Here is a 23,784-nt window from a genome sequence, read left to right on the forward strand (position 1 = left end):
CTGCATGCGCACAAAGACAAAGATCCCCCATATAGCCTGAATAGACTGTTGGGGAAAGTGCTGTTGGAGAGCACCAATGAAGGCCGGCACAGCATGAGGGGGTGGGTGGCTGCCAACACCATTCCCGGCCGCCTTTGTCTCCACAGTGGCGATATTTACACACCGCAATACAATGATTACCATATTGCAAGAAGACAAGAGTGGTTGCCATTGGAAAGAGGAATTTACACCGGTGGTTCTGTGATGCGAGTGCAGAGGAGCTTTACCCCACAACCATTTGAACATGGAAGCACGACATTTAAGGCTTCATCTTGCTGATTAAATTCCAATGTACTCATCTGAGTACGGTGTGAAATGTGTGATTCGTGCACACATGGACTTGTCTCATAGATCAATGATAATAGAGGAAGATTAAAAGAGTAAATAAAAAGATTACAAAGAGTTATTAAATAAAAAAAATGGCATTTGTTTGCAAGCCAGCTTTTCTCGAGTGCATTTTTTCGGGCAGAAATCGCGGAACTGCCTCCGGCTCACTTCCTCCTCATCCTTCCCTCTTCACCCTCCCCTCTTCACCCTCCCCTCTTCACCCTCCCCTCCCACCCTAGGACCTGATCGAGGCGCTGCTGCCGCGCACGCTGCCCGTCGTCATCGAGGGCCTGCAGGACATGGACGACGACGTGCGCGCCGTCGCTGCCGCCGCCCTGGTGCCGGTGGTGGAGAGCCTCGTCCAGCTCCACCCGGAGAAGGTTCGTCTTGCACACAGCTCTGCGCGCTAGTGGCTTCATCCCGTGCAGGGTGCCACAGTGGCGAGGCGTCAACTAGCTCGCCTGGTATACAGGAGGTTGTGGGTTCGATCCTGCCGCCTGTATTTTTGGAGTTTGCACGTTTTCCCCGTGGTGGATTTTTCTCCCGGGTTCTCCGGTTTTCCCCTATTTTAGAAATATGTGTTTAGAGTATTTGGCTGAAAAATTTCCATGCGATTTAGCCACTCCCTTGAGCTATAATTTGAGCTATAATTTGAGCTATGTAGCTCGTTGGGCCTTACCTGGTAAAATTAAAGAAGTTTCCTTGTTTTTAGTTTCATAGCTTTCGTATAAATGCAGTTGCAGAGCGACGTCTGGGATCCTTTGACCAAAGAATGGTGCACATCTCACCGAGGCTTCTGTAATTACACTTTATGATGGCAATTAGGATATAATTGGTAGAAGAGGCAGAAAATAGCAGTGACGTGGCCTGGTGGTAACTGGTTCTCCGCTCGTCGGAAAGGCTTACGCTTTGATTCCAGAGGCTGCCCTGTTACTGCGGGTGTGTTAACCATAAAATACACTCCATTTGCTTCACAGTGGATATTAAAAATCTCCTGACATCATTCACAAGAGTAGGCCATTGTATGCTGGCATCATGGTCCAAATAGAAAAAAAAATACCCTCCACTTGCTCAGCTGGGATTATACATAGCAATCATTTTACCCCTTCTGCAAAAATGTGTCAGAACCCTCCTGAAACATTTTTGATCCTCCATGAGGCTTTCTTGAGTAAACAAGCATAATAATAGCAATATAAATTTATAAAAACAGTTCATATTAATTATAGTGGTCCATTTTAGATTCTGTCCTGGTGGGCCAGTGCTCTACTCACCGTTGTAAGGTTGCGAGTTCAATTCCTGGTCACGTCTTGATTCAGCCTTTCATCACTTTGCGGTCGTGGTCGTACTGTGTTGTGTAAACTCAATAGTTTTCCATTAGCGATATTGACCTCTGACATGAGAATGGAATTTCCACCACTACAGTAGGGACCCACCAATGGTAATCGAGAGAAATGACAGCAAGTGCCAGTCGCTCCAAGAGACCACAACTATTGTCGTCTTGCACAATGGTACTCTCTTTGTATTGATCACAGGGATTTGTGGGCTACGTTGACTCCTTGCCATGATTTTGAATTCGCAACACTTCCATTGCACATTTGGCACTTTGCCACAGCGCCGCTCAGCCATACATAACATTGTCAAGATCAATGGCTCATCACTTCCATTGCCAGTGATGCGACCACACCCTGCCATCAGGGCAGCTGGGGTGGCACGGTAATAACACTTGTGCTGCACAGCAATAAAAGGGCCTGGGTTTGATTCTTTGCGTGGAATTTGTATGAGCTCCCCCTGTTCTGCATGGGTTTCCTCCACTTCTCTGGTTTCCACCCATAAATACAAACACACAGGCAATGTAAATTATATTGGCCAAACATTTGATTGCCGAAAAATTTGCTGCAAATTAATCCAGGGGCATTACACACGGCAACATTGCCGCCTACTGCGACGAACTTGACAGGACCCTCCTGAAAAAAAAGAGTTGAGACTCGGTGAGGCTGACATGGGTAAACAAGTGTAATGTTAATAATACAAATAAGTACCATCTAGAGCTCTTGAACAATTTTGACCTTTTTTTATTTAAAGCTATCGTGACTGCAGGGATTCATATTCTTGGTTCTTTCGGTAAAGTCACGTAGAAGGGAAACAATAAAATAATAAATAATTATAAGAAAATATATAAAACAATAAAATTCTCACGACGTTTCGACTGCAACACAAGCAATCATCATCAGGTGTGTTTAAAATTGTATTTATTTATTTTCTCTTCTACGTTACTTTACCAAAAGAACCAAGAATATAATTTTGACCTTATTCTTTTTCACACAATTTACGTTTATTTTGTTCTGTTTTGTAAGATTTTCATTTACATGAGATGCATCATTCACCGGGTCAAGTTGCAGATTGTATGAACAAATAACATGTAGTTGGTGGATGCAAGTGTGGTTTGCATCATACGATTTACTGTAAAAACGTAACCTGCATCTCCTCAGGCCTTGTGTATGTCACACTATTTGACGTTCAATATCCATCACCGTACAGATGGCAGTCCACTTGCATTGCACGCGGTTATTTCACCGCTTGTTTAGCAAGCTCAGTGATGTGGGAATACACTCAGAAAGATTGCTTTGTGCGTCGAGCCAATGCCGAGTGCCAGTACCCGTACCTGGTGCATGATGGAAACCGTCGCTGTACCTGGCAGATCCCAGTGATCATGAACACCCTGTGGGACTCCCTACTGGAGCTAGACGACCTGACGGCCTCCACGAATAGCATCATGACCCTGCTGTCCTCGCTGCTTGTCTACCCTGCCGTGCGACTCAACAGGTGTGTGTGTGTGTGTAGCAGCGGCTATGGTAATGGTCGACTCAGCCTGAAATGAGTACCTGGTGCGGTGTGTAAACATCGCCACTGGGGAGACAAAGGCGTTCGGGCGTGGTGCTGGCCACCCACCCCCTCGTGTACCGTTCTGGCCTTCATAGGTGCTCGCTAACAGCACTTGCCCTACAGTAAGGCTATACGGGGGATCTATCTTTATGGTAATGGGGAAGAAAGGGATACTTGGTAACCACAGGGGATGTGAATTAAATGTTAATTTCAAGATAAGGGGTCCTTTACTAACCTGCATTGGCTGCTGTCGCCTTGGATGTTCTGCTGCCCCATATTGACTCACCTCCTTCATTAACGACAAAGTAATTGCCTTTCCCAAACCATGGGCTGGAGTTAAAAGTTGAAAAATACTTTGCCTTTGTGAACTTTTACAAGCAGCAGGTACCTATTGTATTGTACAGTGCTTTATGTGGGTTATGGTAATACATAAGTTGAAGATCTTGCAGCATTATGCTGCTGTTATTTGGATGCACTATCAAAATGATATATAATTAGGCATCTGCACTGGAAAACAAAATTTGGGCACGAAGTCCTGAATATGATTATAGCAGCTGTGCAGACCTTAACAGCTCCTCCTTATATACTATCCTTTGCCATGTTAAATGATTGGCATGTGAAAGTTATGCTGCTTTATTTATCCAGACATTATTGTGTGATCTCACCATTGCAAAAGAAAATAGTGTGATTTGTATGGTATTTTCACACATACACATACATCCTTGTGATCTCAACTCTGCAGGACCTCATGCCTCTTCCCATCTGTTTAACATTTCCTGCATCCATCATTTGCGTATCCAAACTGCTATGGAGTGTCTCACCCATGCCTGTTTCACATACCACCTCGCTTACTGTAATATTTATGGCCTCACTAAATACCTCCCCTTCAATTCGTGACGATCCAAATGGCAGTTTTCAGACTTCTCATGCATACCTATAAATGCAAACACATCACCTCAGTACTTAAGTCTCTCTACTGGCTCCCAACGCAATCCCAGTTCCCCAGTTCCACTTCAAGATCACACTTTCCATCTTCAAGATCCTCCCATGGGCCAGCCCCTGCCTGCCTTTCCCTCTCATCTCACTCTCCTCCCCTCGTCACACTTCCCGTGCCAGCAACCAAGGCCTTGTGTTTAAGGGCGGGCAAGGGATTGGTTTTGTTCTACGCGATGCTTCGCCATCCTTGGAACGTGCCGCTCTTCCTGACCTTTGCGTGCCGCCCCCGTCCCTCCGCGCTTCCACCCCGTCGCCCCCGCGCCGGCTGCGAGCAGCATGCAGCAGTCGTTCACGGTGCTGGTGCCGCGCGTGTGGCCGTTCCTGAGGCACAACAGCAGCTCGGTACGGAAGGCCGCCCTGGAGACGCTGAACACCATCCTCTCCACACAGGACTCCCAGGTGTGAGACCCAACCACGGGGGCTCGCTTTACCGTTCTCCTGCTATGTGGGGTTGGGGCCCCTTAATAAAGAAGCCTTGATGTCCTCGTGCTATTCGGTGTGGGATGATTGGGCATTCGAGTAATAATGTAACTAGGTTGCTTGTGTTTTGCAGTGGCAGTATGTCATTTAATAAATGTCATGCCCAGTTATAACAGAAAAATGTAATGTATGGTGACGTGGATAAAGGCCCCAAAGGCTGTGATTTTAGATGCTGGATGGATTCTTATAACCAGATGAGACAGGGTTGTTGTTTTTAAAGACTAAGGTATACAGTGCTGTAGAAAGTTTCGGTTCTTTACATAGATATTCAAGTATTGGTGACACTATAAAATAAATAAACGAGAGGTGTGGCTGGCTACAGGAAAGTTGATAACATAACATACTTATTCATAGACTATCAAACAAATGTGCTTTGAGAAAGGATTGAAAGTTAAGCTAAAATCTCTTATATAAATTATGTAAAGATAAGCACAGATAAGCACGTTTCATACAAATGTCAGCACCACCAAAGAAATTGCTTTAAGGGATTACACTGAAGTACCACGAGCAGATTATAAACATTGAAAAAGGCGTAAGACGTAATAATATTATTATATTAAAACTTTTTGTGCATTGCTCGGGTTTAACTTGTGTATCCTAAATGTTACAGAATACAAAACCCGTACTTTGTATGGGTCATCACAAACTGGACCATCCGCGACTAAAATTTTAGTGCTACCAATTTTCGTTATATGGCCAACAAAATAGAATTACCGTAGTAACCTATTCATTTGAAGTGTTATCACACAAATACTTTTTATGGGTGTCGCCTTTTTTATTGGCCATATAAAAATAATTGTTCCTCCTAAAACCTTTGCTACCTCGGATGGAAGCAACAAGCAAAATGATCTGTTTTGGTCCATTGGGGTCGATGAATGGTAATTTTTAAATCCTTTATATTAAGTTCACTTGCTTGCGCGCTTACGACCGTGCAAATCTTTCGGTCGTTTTTTAACCCACTTCCCGTGATCCAATCGAGCTGGCATTTTGCACACAGACTCGTTGTGCGTGACAATTTATTTTCGTGAAAAAAAATGTCCAAAATTTTCCACTTTTTAGGAAAAATGTTTTTTCATATTTAATTTAAAATACCAATGTGATAAAAATGAAACTCTTACTCAAGAAAAACAGAAATGAATACTAAAATTAAACCGATGCCATGCATATAAAGGATTTATAGTGAAAAACTTTGTTTTTACGGGTTAATTTTTTTCAACTGTGGTACGCTGGTGTGTGTTTTACGGTGAGCAGAGCTGCTCGCTGTGGCTGACTCCGATCCTGCAGGACATGATGCGCTTCATCTACCAGGTCGCAATCCTGGAGAGCAGCCAGGACATCTGTTACCTCGTGCAGAAGGTGGGGGCTGCTTGTGTCGAGCACCAACTTCCTTGATGCAGACACCAGAAATCTGCCTTCGCCTGCTTACATTTTGTGGTTTTGTCATAAGCCTCTGCCCGTACTATATTCGAAATAACGTTTGGCTGGCTGGTTTGTGGGTGACGTCACCTGTGCGCATCTGCGTGTTGACATCACCCGCATCCCACAGCATTGAGCTGATTCGTCCATGGTGAAGTCACACCCCCCCCCGTACTCCACCCTTCACGCCTGATGTAAATCTCACGCATATGTGCAGGCAGTGCTAGTTTTATATTAAAAATAATATTTCTTTCTCCAGTCATGTGGCACTGGTTACATGTTTATATCCTACCAAGTTAGTGGTTGCTTTAGCATATTTCGTAAGGTAAATAAATTGAACTACTTTGTTGGATGTCAACTTGCAGTTCAAATGGTGTGACTGGTCTCTTCCAGAGAAAAAAATCGGCTCTTGGCTCAAAGCTGATGTTAGAGATCAGCAGCTACCAATGCACATTTACACAAGGGAAACATTTTAATTCGAGTCTCCAAGATTCCCTTTCAGGAGGTGCATGCATATGGGATATTTATCCATTTATTTAGTATTTTTGCTTTTTGTTTCAATATACCAGTGTGTCTGGAGAAAACCCATGCATGCATGTTAGAGGGGTAACACTGAAATCAGCGCAGACATCCATAATATCGTTTTTTTGGGTTAGATCATGTAAATATAAATGTGTCGTTAAACCTGTGTTATGGATGATATTGGTCGCGAAAGCCTACGTGTTAAACAGCACAGACATGTTATCCACATTGCTGCTGTATGACCAGCTACTGGCTCCCCTGTTGCATGTTGTGTTACGCAGTGATGTCTGCAGGATCTGCCAATTCTACCTTCAAGACTCTGTTTTGTAAATATATACGGCACCAAGTTACGATAAATGTTACGGCGACATTTGGCTGAACCGTTGGCGCAGAGCTGATTTTTGTTTCGCAATAATACGTTGTTGCCAACTCGTCATAATCGACTTGCATCTCGTAATTGGCGAAAATAAAATGACAATATATTTTTGTTAATATGTATTTGTTTTTTAATGGGACTGCTTCTTGCAAGTAGAATGCATTGCTGTTTATATTTTGAATGTGAATTGACATTTGTTGCTCTCGAGTTAACGACTGAATGGCCCTACGAGTGGAACATTAAGTATAGTCCTTAAAAAAGGGCAGAGCATTGTGTGTTCTTTTAAATAGACCCTTGGGTGTGTGAGTAAGGTTTTATATTTGTAGGAAATAATTTTGGAATTAATTATTGGGTGCGAGGATTACACACATGGGATACATGTGGTGGGGAATGTGACGGAACGGAAAATATCTTGTTATTTAATGTTGAAGGACACCGTAAAATGTATTAATGTTGTAAAATGTGTGGGTTTGGCACTGCTTGGCATGCAATGCTATAATTATTGATTTCTGGTTGTCTGCTACACCGGTGACATTTTGTGTTTGAACCCAGCTTGGACCTCCTGCAGGTTGACTCTGTTTAAAACCATGAATTATCTTGTTACAATGAGTGCACATCAGTACTGTGAGGCATATGTGTCTGAGCTTGTTGCCTGGGGACATCATCCTTGTGTCCCCTGCCATCCTTAATAGGCGTTCACTCACGGGACTTGCCCTAACAGCCTGGGATCTTTGTTGTATGGGCGCCACGGTGGTGAGATGTTAACTACCTCACCTGGTAGACAGTAGGTTGTGGGTTATATCCTGATCCTGACGATGCCTGTACAGTATAAAAGAAGTTTGTATGTTCTCCCCGTGGTCGCGTGGATTCTTCTCCTGGGTCCTCCGGTTTTTCCCTCCACATTTAGAAACATGCGTTTAGAGTTATGTGGCTGCTCTAATTTTCCTTATGAACACATTCCTGCGGAGGGAGCTGGTGAGGATCGTTGGGTTGCTCGGTCAATTGCCAGGGTCAACGGCGGCGTGGTGTATTCCACAAATATGGCTGACTGAGGGCGGGCACAAGCCGGCGTGAGTAGGTTAAACGTTGAGTTTTATAAGGGCAACACTGGGTGACCAGCCCCTCCCCACCCAGCCCCTCCCCTCCCTCCTCACCCAGTCCCTCCCTGCACGACGGACACAATAATCCCCTGTGGGCTGGTGTAACCAGGAGGTTCCTACCAGTATAAGCCACTTCATTGGGCTATCACTTGTGGCCAGGTCACTTCTAAAAAAAGAGCTATATAGCTCAAGGGTGGGTCTTACCTGGTAAGATTAAAAAGTTTTGAGTTTAAGCTTTGTTTATATTTGCGGTGGATGTGTGTGCACCTACCAGGTGTGGCAGGAGCTCCTCGCCAAGGCCCCCCTCCAGTACATCGTGGCAGCTGCTTGCCCCTGGATGGGCGCTTGGCTGTGTCTCATGATGCAGCCCTCGCACATGCCCATCGACCCCAACATGCTTATGGAGACACGTGCCAGGGCCAAGGTAGTGTGTGACCGCTGGATGGCATTCATGTTTTTGTCTTGCTAGTTTAACGGGGCTGTGCCCAAATAAGGCTGATGAAACAAGGACTGAAAAGATGTTTAGCCAAAGAACAGTCGTACTCTGCTCAACTGTTTTTCGTCACCCATTCAGAAATACTAGATTTTAAATTATTTGACCTCCCACTTAATGGATTTTTTCATGATCTGCTTTGGAATCAGCATTAATTCGTGATTTGAGGCAGCTGAGTGATCCCAATTTAATTGGCAACCATTATTTTCTGCAGAGATTTGGAGACTCCATGACATGTTTTTTTGTAAAGTAATCCATGGTATGCCAGTGTTGTAATAAAACATTAACATCGGTCTAATTTTCTGTGGTTATCCAGAGTTGTTTTTTAATCTTTTCAGCACTCGGGTTAAGTGCACTGAATAGCATCAACATGTATGATACACTTTTTTTGTTAGAATGAGGGTGATAATCGGATATTGGTCTGCACATTGCATTCACGTGACACTTGTATTAATTTGCTGGGTCTGGTAGAGGAGGGCTTTGAGGCACATTTTTGTTACACGACTTTACCCCCAAAAAATCGATTACCAATCATAATATTCATCATGAAAGCCTACTGTGTAAAATTGGAATCTATTCGCCACATTCATTTTCGAATGGAACGAAACTGATCTTGTCATATGCATTGGGGGCGGGTTTACGTGTGGGGGACACACAGGACAAGTGCAACGTGAAGGCGCGTCCGGGCCAGCCGGTGCGGGAGGTGCGTCACGAGTACATTGCCGGCTCGGAGACGGTGCACGAAGACCCGGCGTCGCGCGATTACCATGTCATGCGTACGCGCCTACTCAACGCGAGGTCACTCGCCGCACGCTCGACCCCTCCTCCTCGCACCTCGCTATGCCTTCTCTCGAGACCTCGGTCACATCCTGCCAGAAGGTTTTCCGTGCTGTCGCCCGAGGGCTTTTGTCGGGCTATGTAGTGACTTTGACTGCTGGCTTGTAGGTACAATGTTTACATTTTAAAAACGTCCGTTTACATTGTTTTGCTGTTTCAAATTTCCACGTGATGAGCCACTTTGTTTAGCTATCATTTGTGGCCAGGTCGTTTCTGTAAAATAAACTAATAGCTCAGTGGGCTTTACCTTGTAAGATAAAAACAATAGTTTTGTATATTTTTGTTAAAGTCATTATGTTTATTTTTCCTCTACTTTGCACTCCTATCGTGTTTTTTGTATTAGTTGTAACATTCTGACTTTCACCCCTGCCTGGACATGTGAAAAAATTGCTTTATAACTTATCGGATTCCTCAAGTATATAACTAAATAGTCTGATTCTGATAAGCTTGTATATGATGATTCCTGGGCAGTATGTACCAGACCTGGGGTTAATCAGAATTCCAAATACAGTAGCGTTTTTGGCTGCAGTTATGTTTTTTTTGCATTGTGGTTGCAATTGATTTATGAATGACACCATTACAATTGTTATTGACCCCAGGGTCTAGCATCTATCCTCTGAAATGTTGTGTGGTGCAGTATTGGTTTATTTCACCGGCACCCATTCTCCTACCCTGGTGTGGGGGGGGGGGGGTTACTGTTTTTGCTGAGGATTACATCAATTTTTAGACAACTAAGCTGGCTAAAGGAGCCCTAGGGTCAAATAACATCCTTGTGCCTTGGTTTATTGCCACTTAACACAGCTATCCAATTTCCCGTGTTAAATGGTGAAAGCTGGTGATCCAATATTTATCTTGGAGGCTAAGATCGCCTGTTTAGTTCTTGTACATTATCCGAAGACATCCTTGAACAAGCATGCCGCTTTAGTAATGTAGCAGAAGTACTAGAAACAGCCAATTGTATAAGTTGCTCGTTAACATTACTGGAAGGTACATTTTCGGCTTACGCTGGTTGATATGTCGCCCTTGGCGGACCAGTCTGCATGACTAAATGGGAGATCGTCCTGCGCGTGTTTCTGTGTGTGCACTCACAGATTGCTGGGCGCTCTCAGCTGCTGCATCTCGCATCCGAGCGTGAACCTCGCGAGTCAGGAGATCCGGCCAGCCGAGTCTCTGGCCCAGCTGCTGCTCTTCTACCTCAACTCCAAGTCGGCGCTGCAACGCATCGCCGTGTCGCTCGTCATCTCGGAATGGGCCGACCACAAACAGGTGACCCTCGATTGCCCAACTCCCGCCGAGACACGCAGGATGACTGCTGGTGTTCCTCTTGTCGCGTAAAACTGAGAAACGCAGCGCCAAAAAACAAAGGTCTCTTGTAGAGATATACAGAGACTTTTTTCATAATGGTTGCCTAACATTGAGCCTTAAACACGAGTGGTTACACCCGTACTTTTTGTACTGTATGTCAGTTCGGTGAACAAATTTTACTCTTAATTAAAGTTTTTTTTATTCTCAATTAACTGGGTTTAAAACTCTTGTCTTTCACCCCAGGACACAAAGCCAATGCAATTTTAGCAAATAAGACCTCTCTTTTTGGTGTTGCATCTTCCATAGAAGAATGTTTTAATGTGTTTCCCTGCTGAAACAAACATTGGACAGTGGTTCTGTTTGTGGCCACAGAGCCAGTGGATACAATTCAACATTCCACTCTTAACTCCCCGCATACAAATGAACACCAACATAAACTTAAAACAAAATGTCACTCCTACAACATTGCCGCTGCCCTGCATTGCTAATGTGACCTCGCGATTGCGTCGGCAGGACTGCACCACGGTGTCGGACGCGGTGCGGCCGCGCCTGCAGGCGGTGCTGTCGGAGCAGCTCTACTACGACGAGATCGCCGTGCCCTTCACACGCATGCAGACCGAGTGCAAGCAGCTGGTGTCCGTGCTGCTGGAGGGCGGCTATGACGTGCGGCCGCGTCTCGCCAGCGCCGTGCTCACTATCGAGCAGGCCCTGCAGCTGGTGAGGGCTGCTCCGATGGCAGAATGCGCCACCGTGTTTTGAGCATGTTCACCGATGACTGGAGGGCCTGAATGTTAAGGGGGGCGGGAGGGTCGGGCTGGGGTGGATGACCAGGCAGATGGACAAGATGTTGTAGTTCATGTTGGTCTCCTCTCTTCCAATCCGAACTTTAATCGCAAAGTTACTCGCATGTTTTCAAGGTAACACACATTTCCCCATATACACACCGCTCTAAGTTCAGTTTGTTTTGCTTTCTCTATACCCCTTCTCTGTCAAGCAGTCTACCTCAACCCAATGAAAGTAATGATTGATCTTCAATGACAGATCTCTCTTTCCCCTGTAAAATAACGCTGTCTTGAGCTCTGAATGCTCTTGATTGCGTTTTCCCTGTTCAGTTATCAGCTTAGTCTTTCGATTTTGTCTCCATCTATATCTTTTTTTATCACCGTCCCATATATGCTCGTATTTTCTTTACCATAGATAAGTTCCCCCCCTCAATTTTTATTCCTGGTTCCTCAACAATAGTATTTACATATATATAATTTCCTTTCCTAATGCCCTCTATAATTGGACGCTCTTCTCCCGACATAGGATTTGTAAAGCCTGCAGCCGTGGTCCTGGCAGGGGCGCCAGCTGGGCTGTCTCGACACAGTTGTCACCACCGGCCATTTGTGCGACCACCCCCACAGGTGGGACCCATCTTCAACGAGGCGGTGGCAGCTGTGGAGCCGAGTCCCGTGGCGTCGCAGCAACTGCAGGGCAAGAGGCAGCAGGTGCAGTCGACGGTGCACGAGACGAGCGTCGAGTGGCAGCTGCTGCACCTGCGCGTGCACATGTTCGCCGCGTGCGCCGTGGTCGCCATGCGCTCGCTGCCCGACAAGATGAACCCTGTCATCAAGCCGCTCATGGAGGCTGTGCGCCGCGAGGAGAACGTGCTGGTGCAGGGCTTTGCCGCGGGGAAGGTGCGTGTGTGCGTGTGAATGTATGATTGTGTGTTGGTGCAGGGCGGGAGCGGCGGTGTAGCTGTTGGAACGCTGCGTTACCGACCCGGTGAACCGGGTTCGATTCCTGCTCATAATCAACACCAGTGACTATTATCTGAACCGGTCTTGGGCCTCCCCTAGGTTAACTGGGCCTCAAATGGCAGGGGCACATGCGGTAACGGAGTAGCGTGCTTGCCACCTTGCTCCTATGGTCAACGTCGAGTTCATTCGTTGCAGGTGTCGCAGTTGCTGCAGCAGTGCGTTGGCCGCAGTCCTTGCCCGAACCAAAAGATTGTGAAGAACCTGTGCAACTCGGCCTGCATCGACTCTGTGCAGACGCCCGCCGCCGCTTGCCCCATCCCCTCCTCCAACGACACGTCCAAAGGTGCCCATATCTGTGGTGCAGTGTTGCCTGTCTCTCCTTGGAATGCCGTCATCTCCACAACTCTTCCTACTTTCCGCCGGTTCATTCAAAACTTGTTAGCGTTCGTTTTCGATTAACTTTAAAAATTCCCCTCATGGTTGTGACTTTGATAAATAAACATCGACTCGGCATGGCTCGCATCTGAATACATCTAATCCCCTCCCACCCCCTTTGCTAACTCGTACTGACCAGCATGGAGAAGTATGGTCAAACCACCCCCCATGACTGACATGGTATGGAAAGGCATTCATCCAGCAGTGGATTGTAAAGTGGATGTACAATTTTTCGATTAAAAATGTTGTTTGTGCAGAGGTTTCTTTTTTTGGAGAGTGTTACGCCATGTAAATATGAGCTAATGGATTTTACCACCAAACTACAGGTCAAAACACTTGTCTGTTTCGTTCCTTGCACTCGACTTGGCCTTCAAGTTCAGAAACGTGTAACTCTGATCTAATATACCTTCAGCAATGCTGTTTGTTGCTGACATTGGCATGTTGGAATTTTAGGCCTGTGCTCGGCAACCCATGATATTTAACACCACGTTTTTATTGCAAGTGTGCATATAGCCTGGTCAAATATAGCTTGCAACAAGGCAGGGTGTTAATCTACCAACAGTGTCTTTTGTCGTTGTGGTAGCTGCATTATTGAAAGCTTTCCATGGCTAAGCGGCTACCTCCAGTGAGTAAGAAATGTTAGTCATTGTAATTATTGAAAGGCAATTCCATGAACATGTGGTGTTGGTTATTACAAATGTCTGTAGATCGTAATTTTATTCATTAAAAACAACAACCATCTAGATATAGTTGGAGTGAACATAAAAGCCATGAATATTGTGTGATGGCAATCTTATGTTGTTAGTTTGTTTCGTGTCAAATTATCCTACGATCACCAAAACGTGAATATAGATAGTTAGACATGACTTGTTCTGGCCGTTTAAGGGCGTTTCTCTTTCAAGGGAGACCTTTCAGAAGAAGGCCCCTTGAGATAAAACGCTCTCCTAGATCTCCTTAATTTGTTCGTTCATTGCAGCAATTCAGTCTTAAGGTTGTGCACGTCTATGCTGTATACGTGGATCCAGAATGGCCGATGAAGTGCTACGCTTTCTTCAGCTGCGTCTGTAGCCCCGTGCATTGTATGCCCTAACAAAGGCCGCTAATGGCGTTAATAATGACAATGAAAATTACAGTTTTTAATGCACCTACGAAGGTCATCCGACCCAATTTTTAAGTGGCACGAAGTATGAATTAATGTGCTCCATTTACCATCATGATTGGTAACTCATTTTGCTAATTGTGATGAATGCTTTGGTTTTGGCTGCTGGCCCTTTTGCTGCTTTATAAAAATGATGCTTTTGTTTGTTTCTAATGACATTATAATGGAGTCATGAAAGTCACCTAGCTATTTTTATAAAGTGTCTCGCTGAAGTGGCAAATATCTGTAAAAGTTGTTCCATGAATACTTTAAACATGAATTTTAAAAGCCACCAAAAATAATCTGTTAATTATAAAACATTTTCCAGTCACTCGTCATGAGCACACTGATGTATGACTCCGCTTTAAAAAACATGAATAAATGACACCGTGTTATGATATCAATGTTACGCCATCTGGTTTCCATTGGGGATGAGAAAAAATAACTGCCCCAACAGCTTTTAGCTGGGTGTGGCTAAAGTTAATAGATTTTTTTTTCTTGTCTCCAGTTCTATAAACCCTTTCGAACAAACCGAATATCGCGAAATATTAGGCAGGATATTAACCGGCACAACATTCCCAAGGTTTCGCTTAACGTGACAAATGCCGGCCGGCTATTGTTCAAACACAGGCTCGTCGCAGGAGAAGGAGAAGCTGCAGCATTCGGTGAACAAACTGCAGGGCATCATCACTCTGTACCGCGCACAGAAGGCGGCCTCCTCCATCACGAGCCGCAAAGGCCCGGCCCCGAGGCCGCGAGGGCCTGCCCCGGGGGAGACCCTCCACGGCTCCCTGCCCGAGGGCGACCAGGTGAGCGCACGTTCACACGCGCGTTCGCACGCACATGCATGTGAATGCTTGTATTCTGTCGCACGCAAGGACGAAGATTTCCTGTGTATCCAAACGGACTGTGAGTTTCTGTTAAGGCTGGCGTGCGGTGCACAATGCGGTGTTGTGGCTCGCACCAGGCTTCTCGCCTACATATGTCTTCTCAGCGCTGATCATTATACACTTCACTGGATACTCAATTTGAGGCTGAGCCGACCTTGGGGAGCCCAGGAAAAATGTAAATACCATTTTGGCACTGATGACATCTGTGGCCAGGAATGTGGTCAATGGGTACATAAACTACTCCAAAACCCCCTGTGTATGTGCACATGTGTCCTGGTGGGAATGTGGAATTCCACCACTGAATCGGGCCTGCCAGTGGAGACGTGTGCCTGACCACAGTCGTTTGAGCAACCATCCTCCTGTTGAATCTTTGCCGACTCTTGCTCGCCGCGTATGGGGCTCGATGAAGCAAGCTCCGGGTGCGTGCGCGTGTTTTGTTTTGCAGGCTCAAAAGGCAAACTTGGTGCAGAGGCGCGGTGCGGAGCTAACGCTCGCGCGCATCGCCAAGCACCTGGGCATGGAGATGCATACCGTGTTGCCTTACCTGTGGGAGGCCATGCTGGGGCCTCTGGTCAAGCAGGTGGACTCCGTACACTTCAGTACGTATATCTGCACTCGCCCGCACACGCTCTTTAGATTCTATTGCTTTACGCCTGTTTCATATGGTGGGAAACCCCTCCTTGTGGTTCATGCTAAACTTAAATCGTAAATGCAGATACAAGTGTAGGGTCAAATCATTGCTCTGTGGTTGGTAACATGAATCAGTACCACCACTTTGTGGGAAATTGGCAGTTCTTTCATACGAGCACTGCCTCGTGTTCATCGAAGCATGGAGATGCTGCGTAGTTTGACGTTGACAAGCATCAAAGGTGATGCTTGTGCGAGCTGCAGCTGCGCTCTAAAGAAAGCTATTCCGTTGGCTCGTTGTGACGGGTGTGTTCTGTCATTACAGGCAGTGAGGAACTGTTGGCTGGCGGAGATGTCCAGGCCCAGGATCTCATCAATGCCTTGCAGGTGTTTGAGATCCTGACTCCAGCTCTCAGTCCAGAGCTGCACCCACAGGTACCACAGGAATTTCTGCTCATCCCCTCTAAAGGATGCCATTGAAGGGATTCTCTAAAAATATAATGACTGCTTGTCCAGGAAAACGTGTTTTTGTGAAGTGCGGTGGCATAGGTCTCAGCGCACTGCGCCCACGATGTCGACTACCCAGGTTAATTTTCTGGTTTTGCACCATTTGTGGCAAGTGAACTATCAGCACCTGGTGTGTTTTTTTAATCTTTATTGGTGTCGACATGGCCACTTTATCATTCAGTCTATTTGCACGAGTTCTAAAGAGACAAATGCAAGTTGTATGTGCTTACTGGCCATACTACCTGGTTATATCGTGCGGGCCTCCAAAGGTGCTTCCAAACAATATTTTCCCCTGCAGCCCAAAGGGGTAGAGAGGGGGGTGGGGGACTCGTGCAGTTGCATCGCGATTCCACTGCCCGTGGTTCCATTCCTCGCCGAGTGTCAGTGGGCCTGATTTGCCTGGTCCTACTCTGCCTGAAATAACAAAGGCTGCCCAGTCAACTAGCCCGGCCTCCTAAGCTCCGACGCGGCGCTGGTGTGGCACGTGTCTGCAGATCGTGGAGCAGCTGCCCCGGCTGTGCGCCTGCCTCCAACACCCGTACACGGTGGTGCGGCACATGGCGGCGCGATGCCTGTCGGTGCTCAGCAAGCTCGTCACCGTCACCACCATGAACGTGCAGCTGGAGATCGTGCTGCCCTGGCTTGGAGCCGTCGACAACGACACCAAGCGGGAGGGCGCCATAGAAGCCTTGGCGTGTATCCTCTGTGTGGGGCCGCGCGGTGATTGGGCAATTAGACCCTTTCAAAGTGCGCAATGTATTTACATAGGGGAGTAGTGATTGAAACTAAATTATGCTTTTTGTAGCCTCTTAAAACGTAGAGTAGAAACACCATGGTTGTGGTTTGTCTTCATCTTTGCCACCTTATTGTTAAAACACAAATAAGTGATGTGTCCTATAGCACCTGAGATCACTGGAGTAATCCTTTTAAAGTGTGGCTGGTGAGTTGGTCGGTGATGTCTCGGTTAATTGTGAGGCACTGATTACGTGAGACAACCGCCTAAGGCGGGAGGGGCGTGTTGCAGATGAGATGTTGCTGCGGTTATGGCAGTTCCTTGACGCGAAGAGCAGGTGTGATGGACGCGTTGGACGTGGATATCGTACCGTACATGGTGCTGCTGGTGGTGCCGGTGATGGGCCGAATGAGTGACCAGACGGATAGTGTGCGCCTCATGGCCACACAATGCTTTGCCACGCTCATCCGCCTCATGCCGCTGGAGGTACGAGCTGGAATAATCACTCTTGGTTTCTTTTATGGATGTGTGGAGTGGTAGCGTAGCAGATAGCGCACTGCACTACCAACCCTTTAACCTCAGTCACTGGTGTTGGCCGTGAGCGGGAATCGAACTGATTATCTGAACTGCTCCTGGGCCTCCCCAAGGTTAACTCTGCCTCCAAATTAGTACCTGGTGCCGTGTGTAAAAATTGCCACTAGGGATATCAGGGCGGCTGGGTGTGGTGCTGGCCACCCACCCCCTCGTGTGCCATGCCGGCCTTCATAGCACTTTCCCCAACAGTCTGTTGAGGCTATCTGGGGGTGTGTTTAGTCTTTTTGGAGGGGAGAGCACTCGGGAGTGGTTGTGTAAGGGGATGTTAGGTGGAGGATTGTTGTTTGTATGTCTGCTTAACTGCACTCGCTGCCACCTCACCCCGCACGTGTAGGCTGGCATCCCAGACCCACCGCTCATGTCACAGGAGCTGGCGTCCCAGAAAGTGCGGGAGCGTCACTTCCTGGAGCAGCTGCTCGACGGTTCTAAGCTGGACAACTACGCCATCCCCGTGCCCATCCTCGCCGAGCTGCGCAAGTACCAACAGGTGCCACCCTGCACGCCACCCTGCACGCCACCCTGCACGCAACTCGCCCACGGCCCTGTGCTCCCCTCCCCCTTCTCTTGGCGCTGACAAAGTCTGGGATCAACTACAAGCCGCACATGATCCCTGCCCCCCACAGGACTCCTCTCATTACATTAGCAACTCCCGATGTGCACAGGAACCGAGACGGGCCTGTGTCCACCCCAAAGATTGCTACCCCCCCCCCCCCAAAACATGCAGTAATTCCCACCTTGTCATGTTGCATGTTTTTAAATGTGCTTACGTGTCGGGCTTTCCGACTCGAGTTTGAACATTTGTTGAGAAGGAAAAAGGAGTTTGAGTCTTAGAATTATAAATGTAGGTTATTATGTATATTGTTAATTGCATTATGTAACTTATATGACGTAGAATTATCTTGTTATCGTTGCGGAGTTTTGTTTTCCTAATATATTTTATAGTAATGAGAATGTGCACTTATTTATTTTCCCATTGCTTTTCTTCAACAAAATCGTACCCTGCAATGCATTCATTATCCATTTCTTTGTCCATGGTCTCCCTGGAGGGGAAAAACTAACTTTTCTCCATAGTTGGGTACCTGGTCCTTATTAAATATTTGACTGTCCAGATAGGAATCAATCTAAGCCTTTAATCAAAGGAGCTTTCCTACACTGCGAAGCCTTTGCTTACTCCATGAGGAGTGGTCTTTATTTTATATGTGGTAATATAATATATATTAATAACAAAAAATAATTTTTATTATTTTCTTTGAACCTATCTACGTGACTTTACCGAAAGACCCAAGAATATGAATTCCTGCAGTCACGAAAGCTTTAAGTCAAGATTTTGGATATAACAGTGAAATATTTATGTTTCACCATGCAGGTAAGTGTGCACTGCATGCTGGTGGTGGTTTGTTGTTTCTGTATTCAGTGTATGCCGACATCCGTGATGAAATGGTTTAATTTTGTTCTGGCTGTGCAGACTGGTGCGGTGTGTGTACACGAAGCACACAGGATTTGTTTCAGTTGAGAGGCAGGAAACTTCTAAGCCCCTTTGACGTTGTCGGCAAGGTGCTGACAATTGGCGCTTGCAGGGAAAAAGTGTGCTGAACCAAAATACCTCTAAATAGATCCGTTTTCAAAAGAAGAGATTCTGCCCGGAAAACTGGTCTCGCATGCACTGCGTATCGGCTCGTCCAGTTAAGCTGCGGTGCGGATGTTGTGCTGACACTGAATGGACCTCGGATATCCAGCACCCTGCCGTGATTGCGATTTGTTTCTGCAATATTTGAAAATCGAAGAAGCATAGGATCGAGTCCTGATTTTTTGTGCATGCGATCTGAGCGGTGCTGAATTGCCACCATGCTGCTTGTTTTATAGGACGGAGTGAACTGGTTGTCGTTCCTGAACAAGTACAAGCTGCATGGGATCCTGTGCGATGACATGGGGCTCGGCAAGACCCTGCAGTCTATCTGCATCCTTGCCGGCGACCACTACTTGCGGTAACACGATCTGCGCAGTTGCTTTAGAATCACTCGGTGGTGTGTATCTGTATATAGCTTCCATTTCTGAGTAAATACGCTGTGGTGTGTGATGCTGTGAACCCGGTGTCCTGAGTTTGATACCTGGCCATCATGCCATGCTGATCAGTGGCAAGTGATATCTGAGCCTTGTCAAAGCTTCCCTTAGAATGACCTCGGCATAAAATGAGAACTTGGTGCAGTGTGTGAACATCAACCCTGGAAGACCCAAGGCAGCCAGGCATTGTGCGAGGCCACACCATCCCATGTTATGCCATGCTCACCTAATTCTTTGTGATCTCTTTTTCCTGGATCGTGCCTGGCTGGTTGATTACTTTTTTATTTTAACAAAAAAAAACATCTTCTATTGTCTGCTGTTTTGGCGCTTCTCAACCAATTTTAGGATTGTAAAAAGTGTTTCTACCCAGATGACATGTCGAAGTAGCCCTGGAATGATAAAGATACTTTTTCATGTTTACATTTATTTTGGAAGTCCTATTCTTGGACATGGTGCTCTTAATCTTCTGTCCATTATTATAGACTTAAAGTGCTCACTTTTTTGGAGTTTTTTTTTTACCAACATAGACATCTTGGTCACTGTCGCAATTTGCTAACGTCCCCAGAAGTCTTGCGTCGGTGTCAACGTTACGTGCAGCACATGAGGTCGAGCGGCTATTGCCATGTTGAACCTCGAGAGAAACCCTCCAATGGGGGGACACTTGTACACAAGTGCACCTGAAATCCTACACCGTTATCCACCCTTCAATACGAGCGCCCTCTGCTGCCCGCAGCCTGTATAATGTACCATTGAGCATCAAAGGCTGGGAAAATCCTGACATTGGACCGATTGAACAGCTGAATGGGGGGAGTGTCGGGCTAAACCCTACCGTTGGATGGGAAGGGTTCAATAACCGATTGCCGACAGTACTTGCCATCAGAACGCACTGCGAGGCTGAACGGAAGCATCTTTTGTGTTTGTCAGCACGCCGCGCCAGTCTCTTTGTAAATGTCGTCCGCTGGTGCCTTTGCTGCGTGCAGGGCTCAGGAGTACGAGCGCACACAGGCGGCGGACTGTGCGACGCTTCCGTCCATGGTTGTGTGTCCCCCCACGCTCACCGGACACTGGGTGGACGAGGTGCACAAGTTTTGTCCCCGAGAATTCCTCAACCCTCTGCACTACACTGGTCCGCCCTCCGAGAGGATCCGGTGAGAGGCCTGCCCAGCTTCATTTAAATAATTGTCGGTCCCGGTGCCGCCTCCTATTCGTCCGTTGGACGGAGCAAGATATGGTACCAACTGAAGTGGCCATAATAATTCGTTTTACCGGTTTATTTCTATGGCCAAAGGCATGTGAATTTAATGTGGTCAACTTTTTAATAGTTATCACATCCAAATCTAAATTTCAATAATAAACCCTTTCAAGATACCCACTGCCTACCAACAAGTGAAATATCTGCTCTGGGCCCTTTCATTAGCTTTCCGACCTGCTTTTGTTTGCCTATTTGCTCTCTGCCAAGAGATGTATAACTTACAGTGTCTTCAAGAAAATGTGTTTTCTGTAGGATGTGGTTTGTTGTGTTATTCGATGAGGCTCAACATGTACAGGTTATGTTTTAGGTAAATTTTTCTATTTTTTTTTCTATATTATTTAATCACCAGTTACGTCCCTGTTGTGCTATCAGGAGTAATATCGTGAGATGAAGTAACATCTTTAGAATTTCGCAGTTCACAGAGTCACATGTTGGGGAATGGTACTAGAAGATGACATCACAAAACAACTTTTTACATTCTCTTCGATTGGCATCTCGCACATCACGCAACATCAGATGGAGCCCTTTTTCTCCCTCCTAAAAGAGTAATTACTGGAATGTTGGCTTTGGTGTCTATTTTAGAAAGTTTAGTCCTTCAGGCTAGGCAGCCCTGCGTATGAGACAAATATGGACACATAACCTGGTTTAATAACAAACAGCTACTCAGATTTGAACTCATGTTCTCGGCCATACTGGCTCATTGCTTAAATATGGTCACTAATCATTGAGCTTCTTGAGGCAGCCGGCCACGTGGCTGCTGCTGCGCTGTGCGTTCTGCTCTGTTGGAGTGACTGGCCGCTTTATCGTGTCACCTGACGTGTGTGCAGTCTTCAGCGGTACATCAAGAACCACAACTTGGTGGTGGCTTCCTATGACGTGGTGCGCAACGACATCGACTTTTTCAAGTGAGTAACCTTTGGTTTACACCTAATTGATGAGCGCGTGTTCATTCATTGTACAACAGTGCTATATTGCGGTGAATACAAACTTTCTACGACAAAAAAAAAATCGCCATTGCCTGTTTGTAACGGGTTTCACATGTCGCATGTTTTGGTAAAAGAAGAAACCGCGGAGTTTCCGGAATGCCCGCATCTGCCGAGTGTGGAAACCGCTTTCATTTGGGTGGTTGAATTGACCCTGTCCGATTTTTAACAACTTTCCTCCCCCGAACGGTCATCCTCATGCCCCCGTCGCCCCCTTAACTCTAATTTGTGACCGTGTGCTTGCATTTCTGGCAGGAATATCAAGTGGAACTACTGCATTCTGGATGAGGGTCACATGATCAAGAATGGGAAAACAAAGCTCTCTAAGGCCGTAAAGCAACTGACCGCCAACCACAGGCTCATTCTGTCTGGCACTCCAATCCAGGTGTGAGGAGGGTGGGGTTTAACCTAGCGGATGCTCTTCTTCAGTTTGGCAACCCTCCTTAAGTTTGTTAGTGCAAAGCATAGTTTGTCCTGGTATAAGTATCTTGTTTTTAAAAAAGTAAAAATTTCAGTGATTTTATTGCGTGAAATACATTGCTTTTAAAACATTTGCTAATTAAGTTTCTCCCAAGAACATAGGCAAAGCACCATATGTTGGCAGACCTGTATAAAAATACCATCTACTTTGAACTGTACAGATACATGAAGGACACGTGCTAAAAGCATTTTACAAAAAGTGTGTTAAGAGCTCGACAAATGATTGCCAATGAGTTGTTTTTCGAATATTTGGTACAATAACTTCATAATCATGTGAGAGCCCATTTAAGACGAGAGTCCCCGTTGCAAGGAAGACCAGTGTGGTATTAGTCGACTTGTAAAGTAATAATGAATTCCCCCCCCTGTCGGTCCTCCCTGCCCCACCCACATCATAATGTCCTCATGTAGAACAACGTTCTGGAGCTGTGGTCCCTTTTTGACTTCCTGATGCCGGGCTTCTTGGGCACTGAGCACCAGTTTGCGGCACGCTACGGGAAGCCCATCCTGGCGAGCCGTGATGCACGCAGCTCGTCCAGGGAGCAGGAGGCTGGTATGGGCACCACCCAAACACAGTAGTACATCCAATATAGCAGTTTAACACCAGTTGCTTTGCTGAGGCAGGGGCACTGCTTTTTTTTTTTTTGCAAGTGGCTTCGTTGCTGTGTATCGTGAAAGTCAACGGTGTTTGCCCCAGGGACCGACTGGCCCTCTGTCATGGGAATGTGTAATTTCTGCCACTGTGTCAGGGCCACTGATTAGAACATGAGTGTTTGCCCCATTGCTAGTTTGAGACCGGTACATTTTCGCAACCGATCTTAAGATTGCGATGGGGCCCCATCGGATATGCAAACACCCCCTCCCCCCACCACACCAGTTGACAACACCAGATTCCCTGATTTGGAGGCATAGTCTCAGGTGGATGTGGCACATGCCCCCCCCCCCCCCCCCCCATGTTGGCTGCGTGCAGGTGTGTTGGCCATGGAGGCACTGCACAGGCAGGTGCTGCCGTTCCTGCTGCGTCGCATGAAAGAAGACGTGCTGCAGGACCTGCCTCCAAAGATCATTCAGGATTACTACTGCTCTCTCAGTCCCCTGCAGGTGTGTGCGTCTCACAAACGGGGAGCGGTAGCGCAGTGGTTAGCGCACTGTCATGAACCCGGTGACCTGAGTTCAATTCCTGCTCGTGGTCGATTAAGTCGTAAATATTTGAACCTGTCCTGGGCCTCTCCTCGGTAAACTCTGCCTTAAATGAGTACTTCATACATTGTGTAAACAACAGCATTGGCGAGTTAAAGCCTGTGTGCCACGCCAGCTGTAAGAGGTGCTCTCTAACAGCACTCGTGCACTATTTGCAACCACACACACGTGCGCACGCACATGCTATTCCAGACCAGTGCCACTCGCCCGGTGTCTTGCAGGAACGTGGGTGGGTTGATGCTCTAGATAGATGGTGGAATTTCCACATTACATTATAGGGTTGATATCCCCACAAAATGGTGGTTATTTTATCACTTACAGGCAGCAGCAGTAAAAAATTGGTAACAATTTTGAAATGTTCATCACATGTA

General features: G+C 46.5%; 1 protein-coding gene across 1 annotated transcript in view; it reads left to right on the plus strand.

The window, feature by feature from the left end:
* Positions 1-23,784, plus strand: part of BTAF1 (B-TFIID TATA-box binding protein associated factor 1) — a 52,976-nt gene that overhangs the window by 22,414 nt on the left and 6,778 nt on the right. The window contains exons 12-33 of the mRNA XM_061552812.1: positions 606-746; positions 3,065-3,189; positions 4,521-4,644; positions 5,977-6,081; positions 8,414-8,563; positions 9,291-9,430; positions 10,561-10,735; positions 11,288-11,491; positions 12,181-12,453; positions 12,712-12,859; positions 14,720-14,898; positions 15,425-15,578; positions 15,932-16,041; positions 16,608-16,809; positions 17,184-17,332; positions 17,775-17,927; positions 19,304-19,425; positions 20,482-20,649; positions 21,581-21,658; positions 21,992-22,121; positions 22,625-22,766; positions 23,184-23,314. Of these exons, the coding sequence (XP_061408796.1) occupies positions 606-746; positions 3,065-3,189; positions 4,521-4,644; positions 5,977-6,081; positions 8,414-8,563; positions 9,291-9,430; positions 10,561-10,735; positions 11,288-11,491; positions 12,181-12,453; positions 12,712-12,859; positions 14,720-14,898; positions 15,425-15,578; positions 15,932-16,041; positions 16,608-16,809; positions 17,184-17,332; positions 17,775-17,927; positions 19,304-19,425; positions 20,482-20,649; positions 21,581-21,658; positions 21,992-22,121; positions 22,625-22,766; positions 23,184-23,314 (3,303 nt within the window). The remainder of the gene's footprint in view (positions 1-605; positions 747-3,064; positions 3,190-4,520; positions 4,645-5,976; positions 6,082-8,413; positions 8,564-9,290; positions 9,431-10,560; positions 10,736-11,287; positions 11,492-12,180; positions 12,454-12,711; positions 12,860-14,719; positions 14,899-15,424; positions 15,579-15,931; positions 16,042-16,607; positions 16,810-17,183; positions 17,333-17,774; positions 17,928-19,303; positions 19,426-20,481; positions 20,650-21,580; positions 21,659-21,991; positions 22,122-22,624; positions 22,767-23,183; positions 23,315-23,784) is intronic.

The sequence above is a fragment of the Lethenteron reissneri genome, chromosome 17 (assembly GCF_015708825.2).
Source record: "Lethenteron reissneri isolate LAM-NWPU_2019-01 chromosome 17, ASM1570882v1, whole genome shotgun sequence".
In the NCBI taxonomy this organism is placed as follows: Eukaryota; Metazoa; Chordata; class Hyperoartia; order Petromyzontiformes; family Petromyzontidae; genus Lethenteron; species Lethenteron reissneri.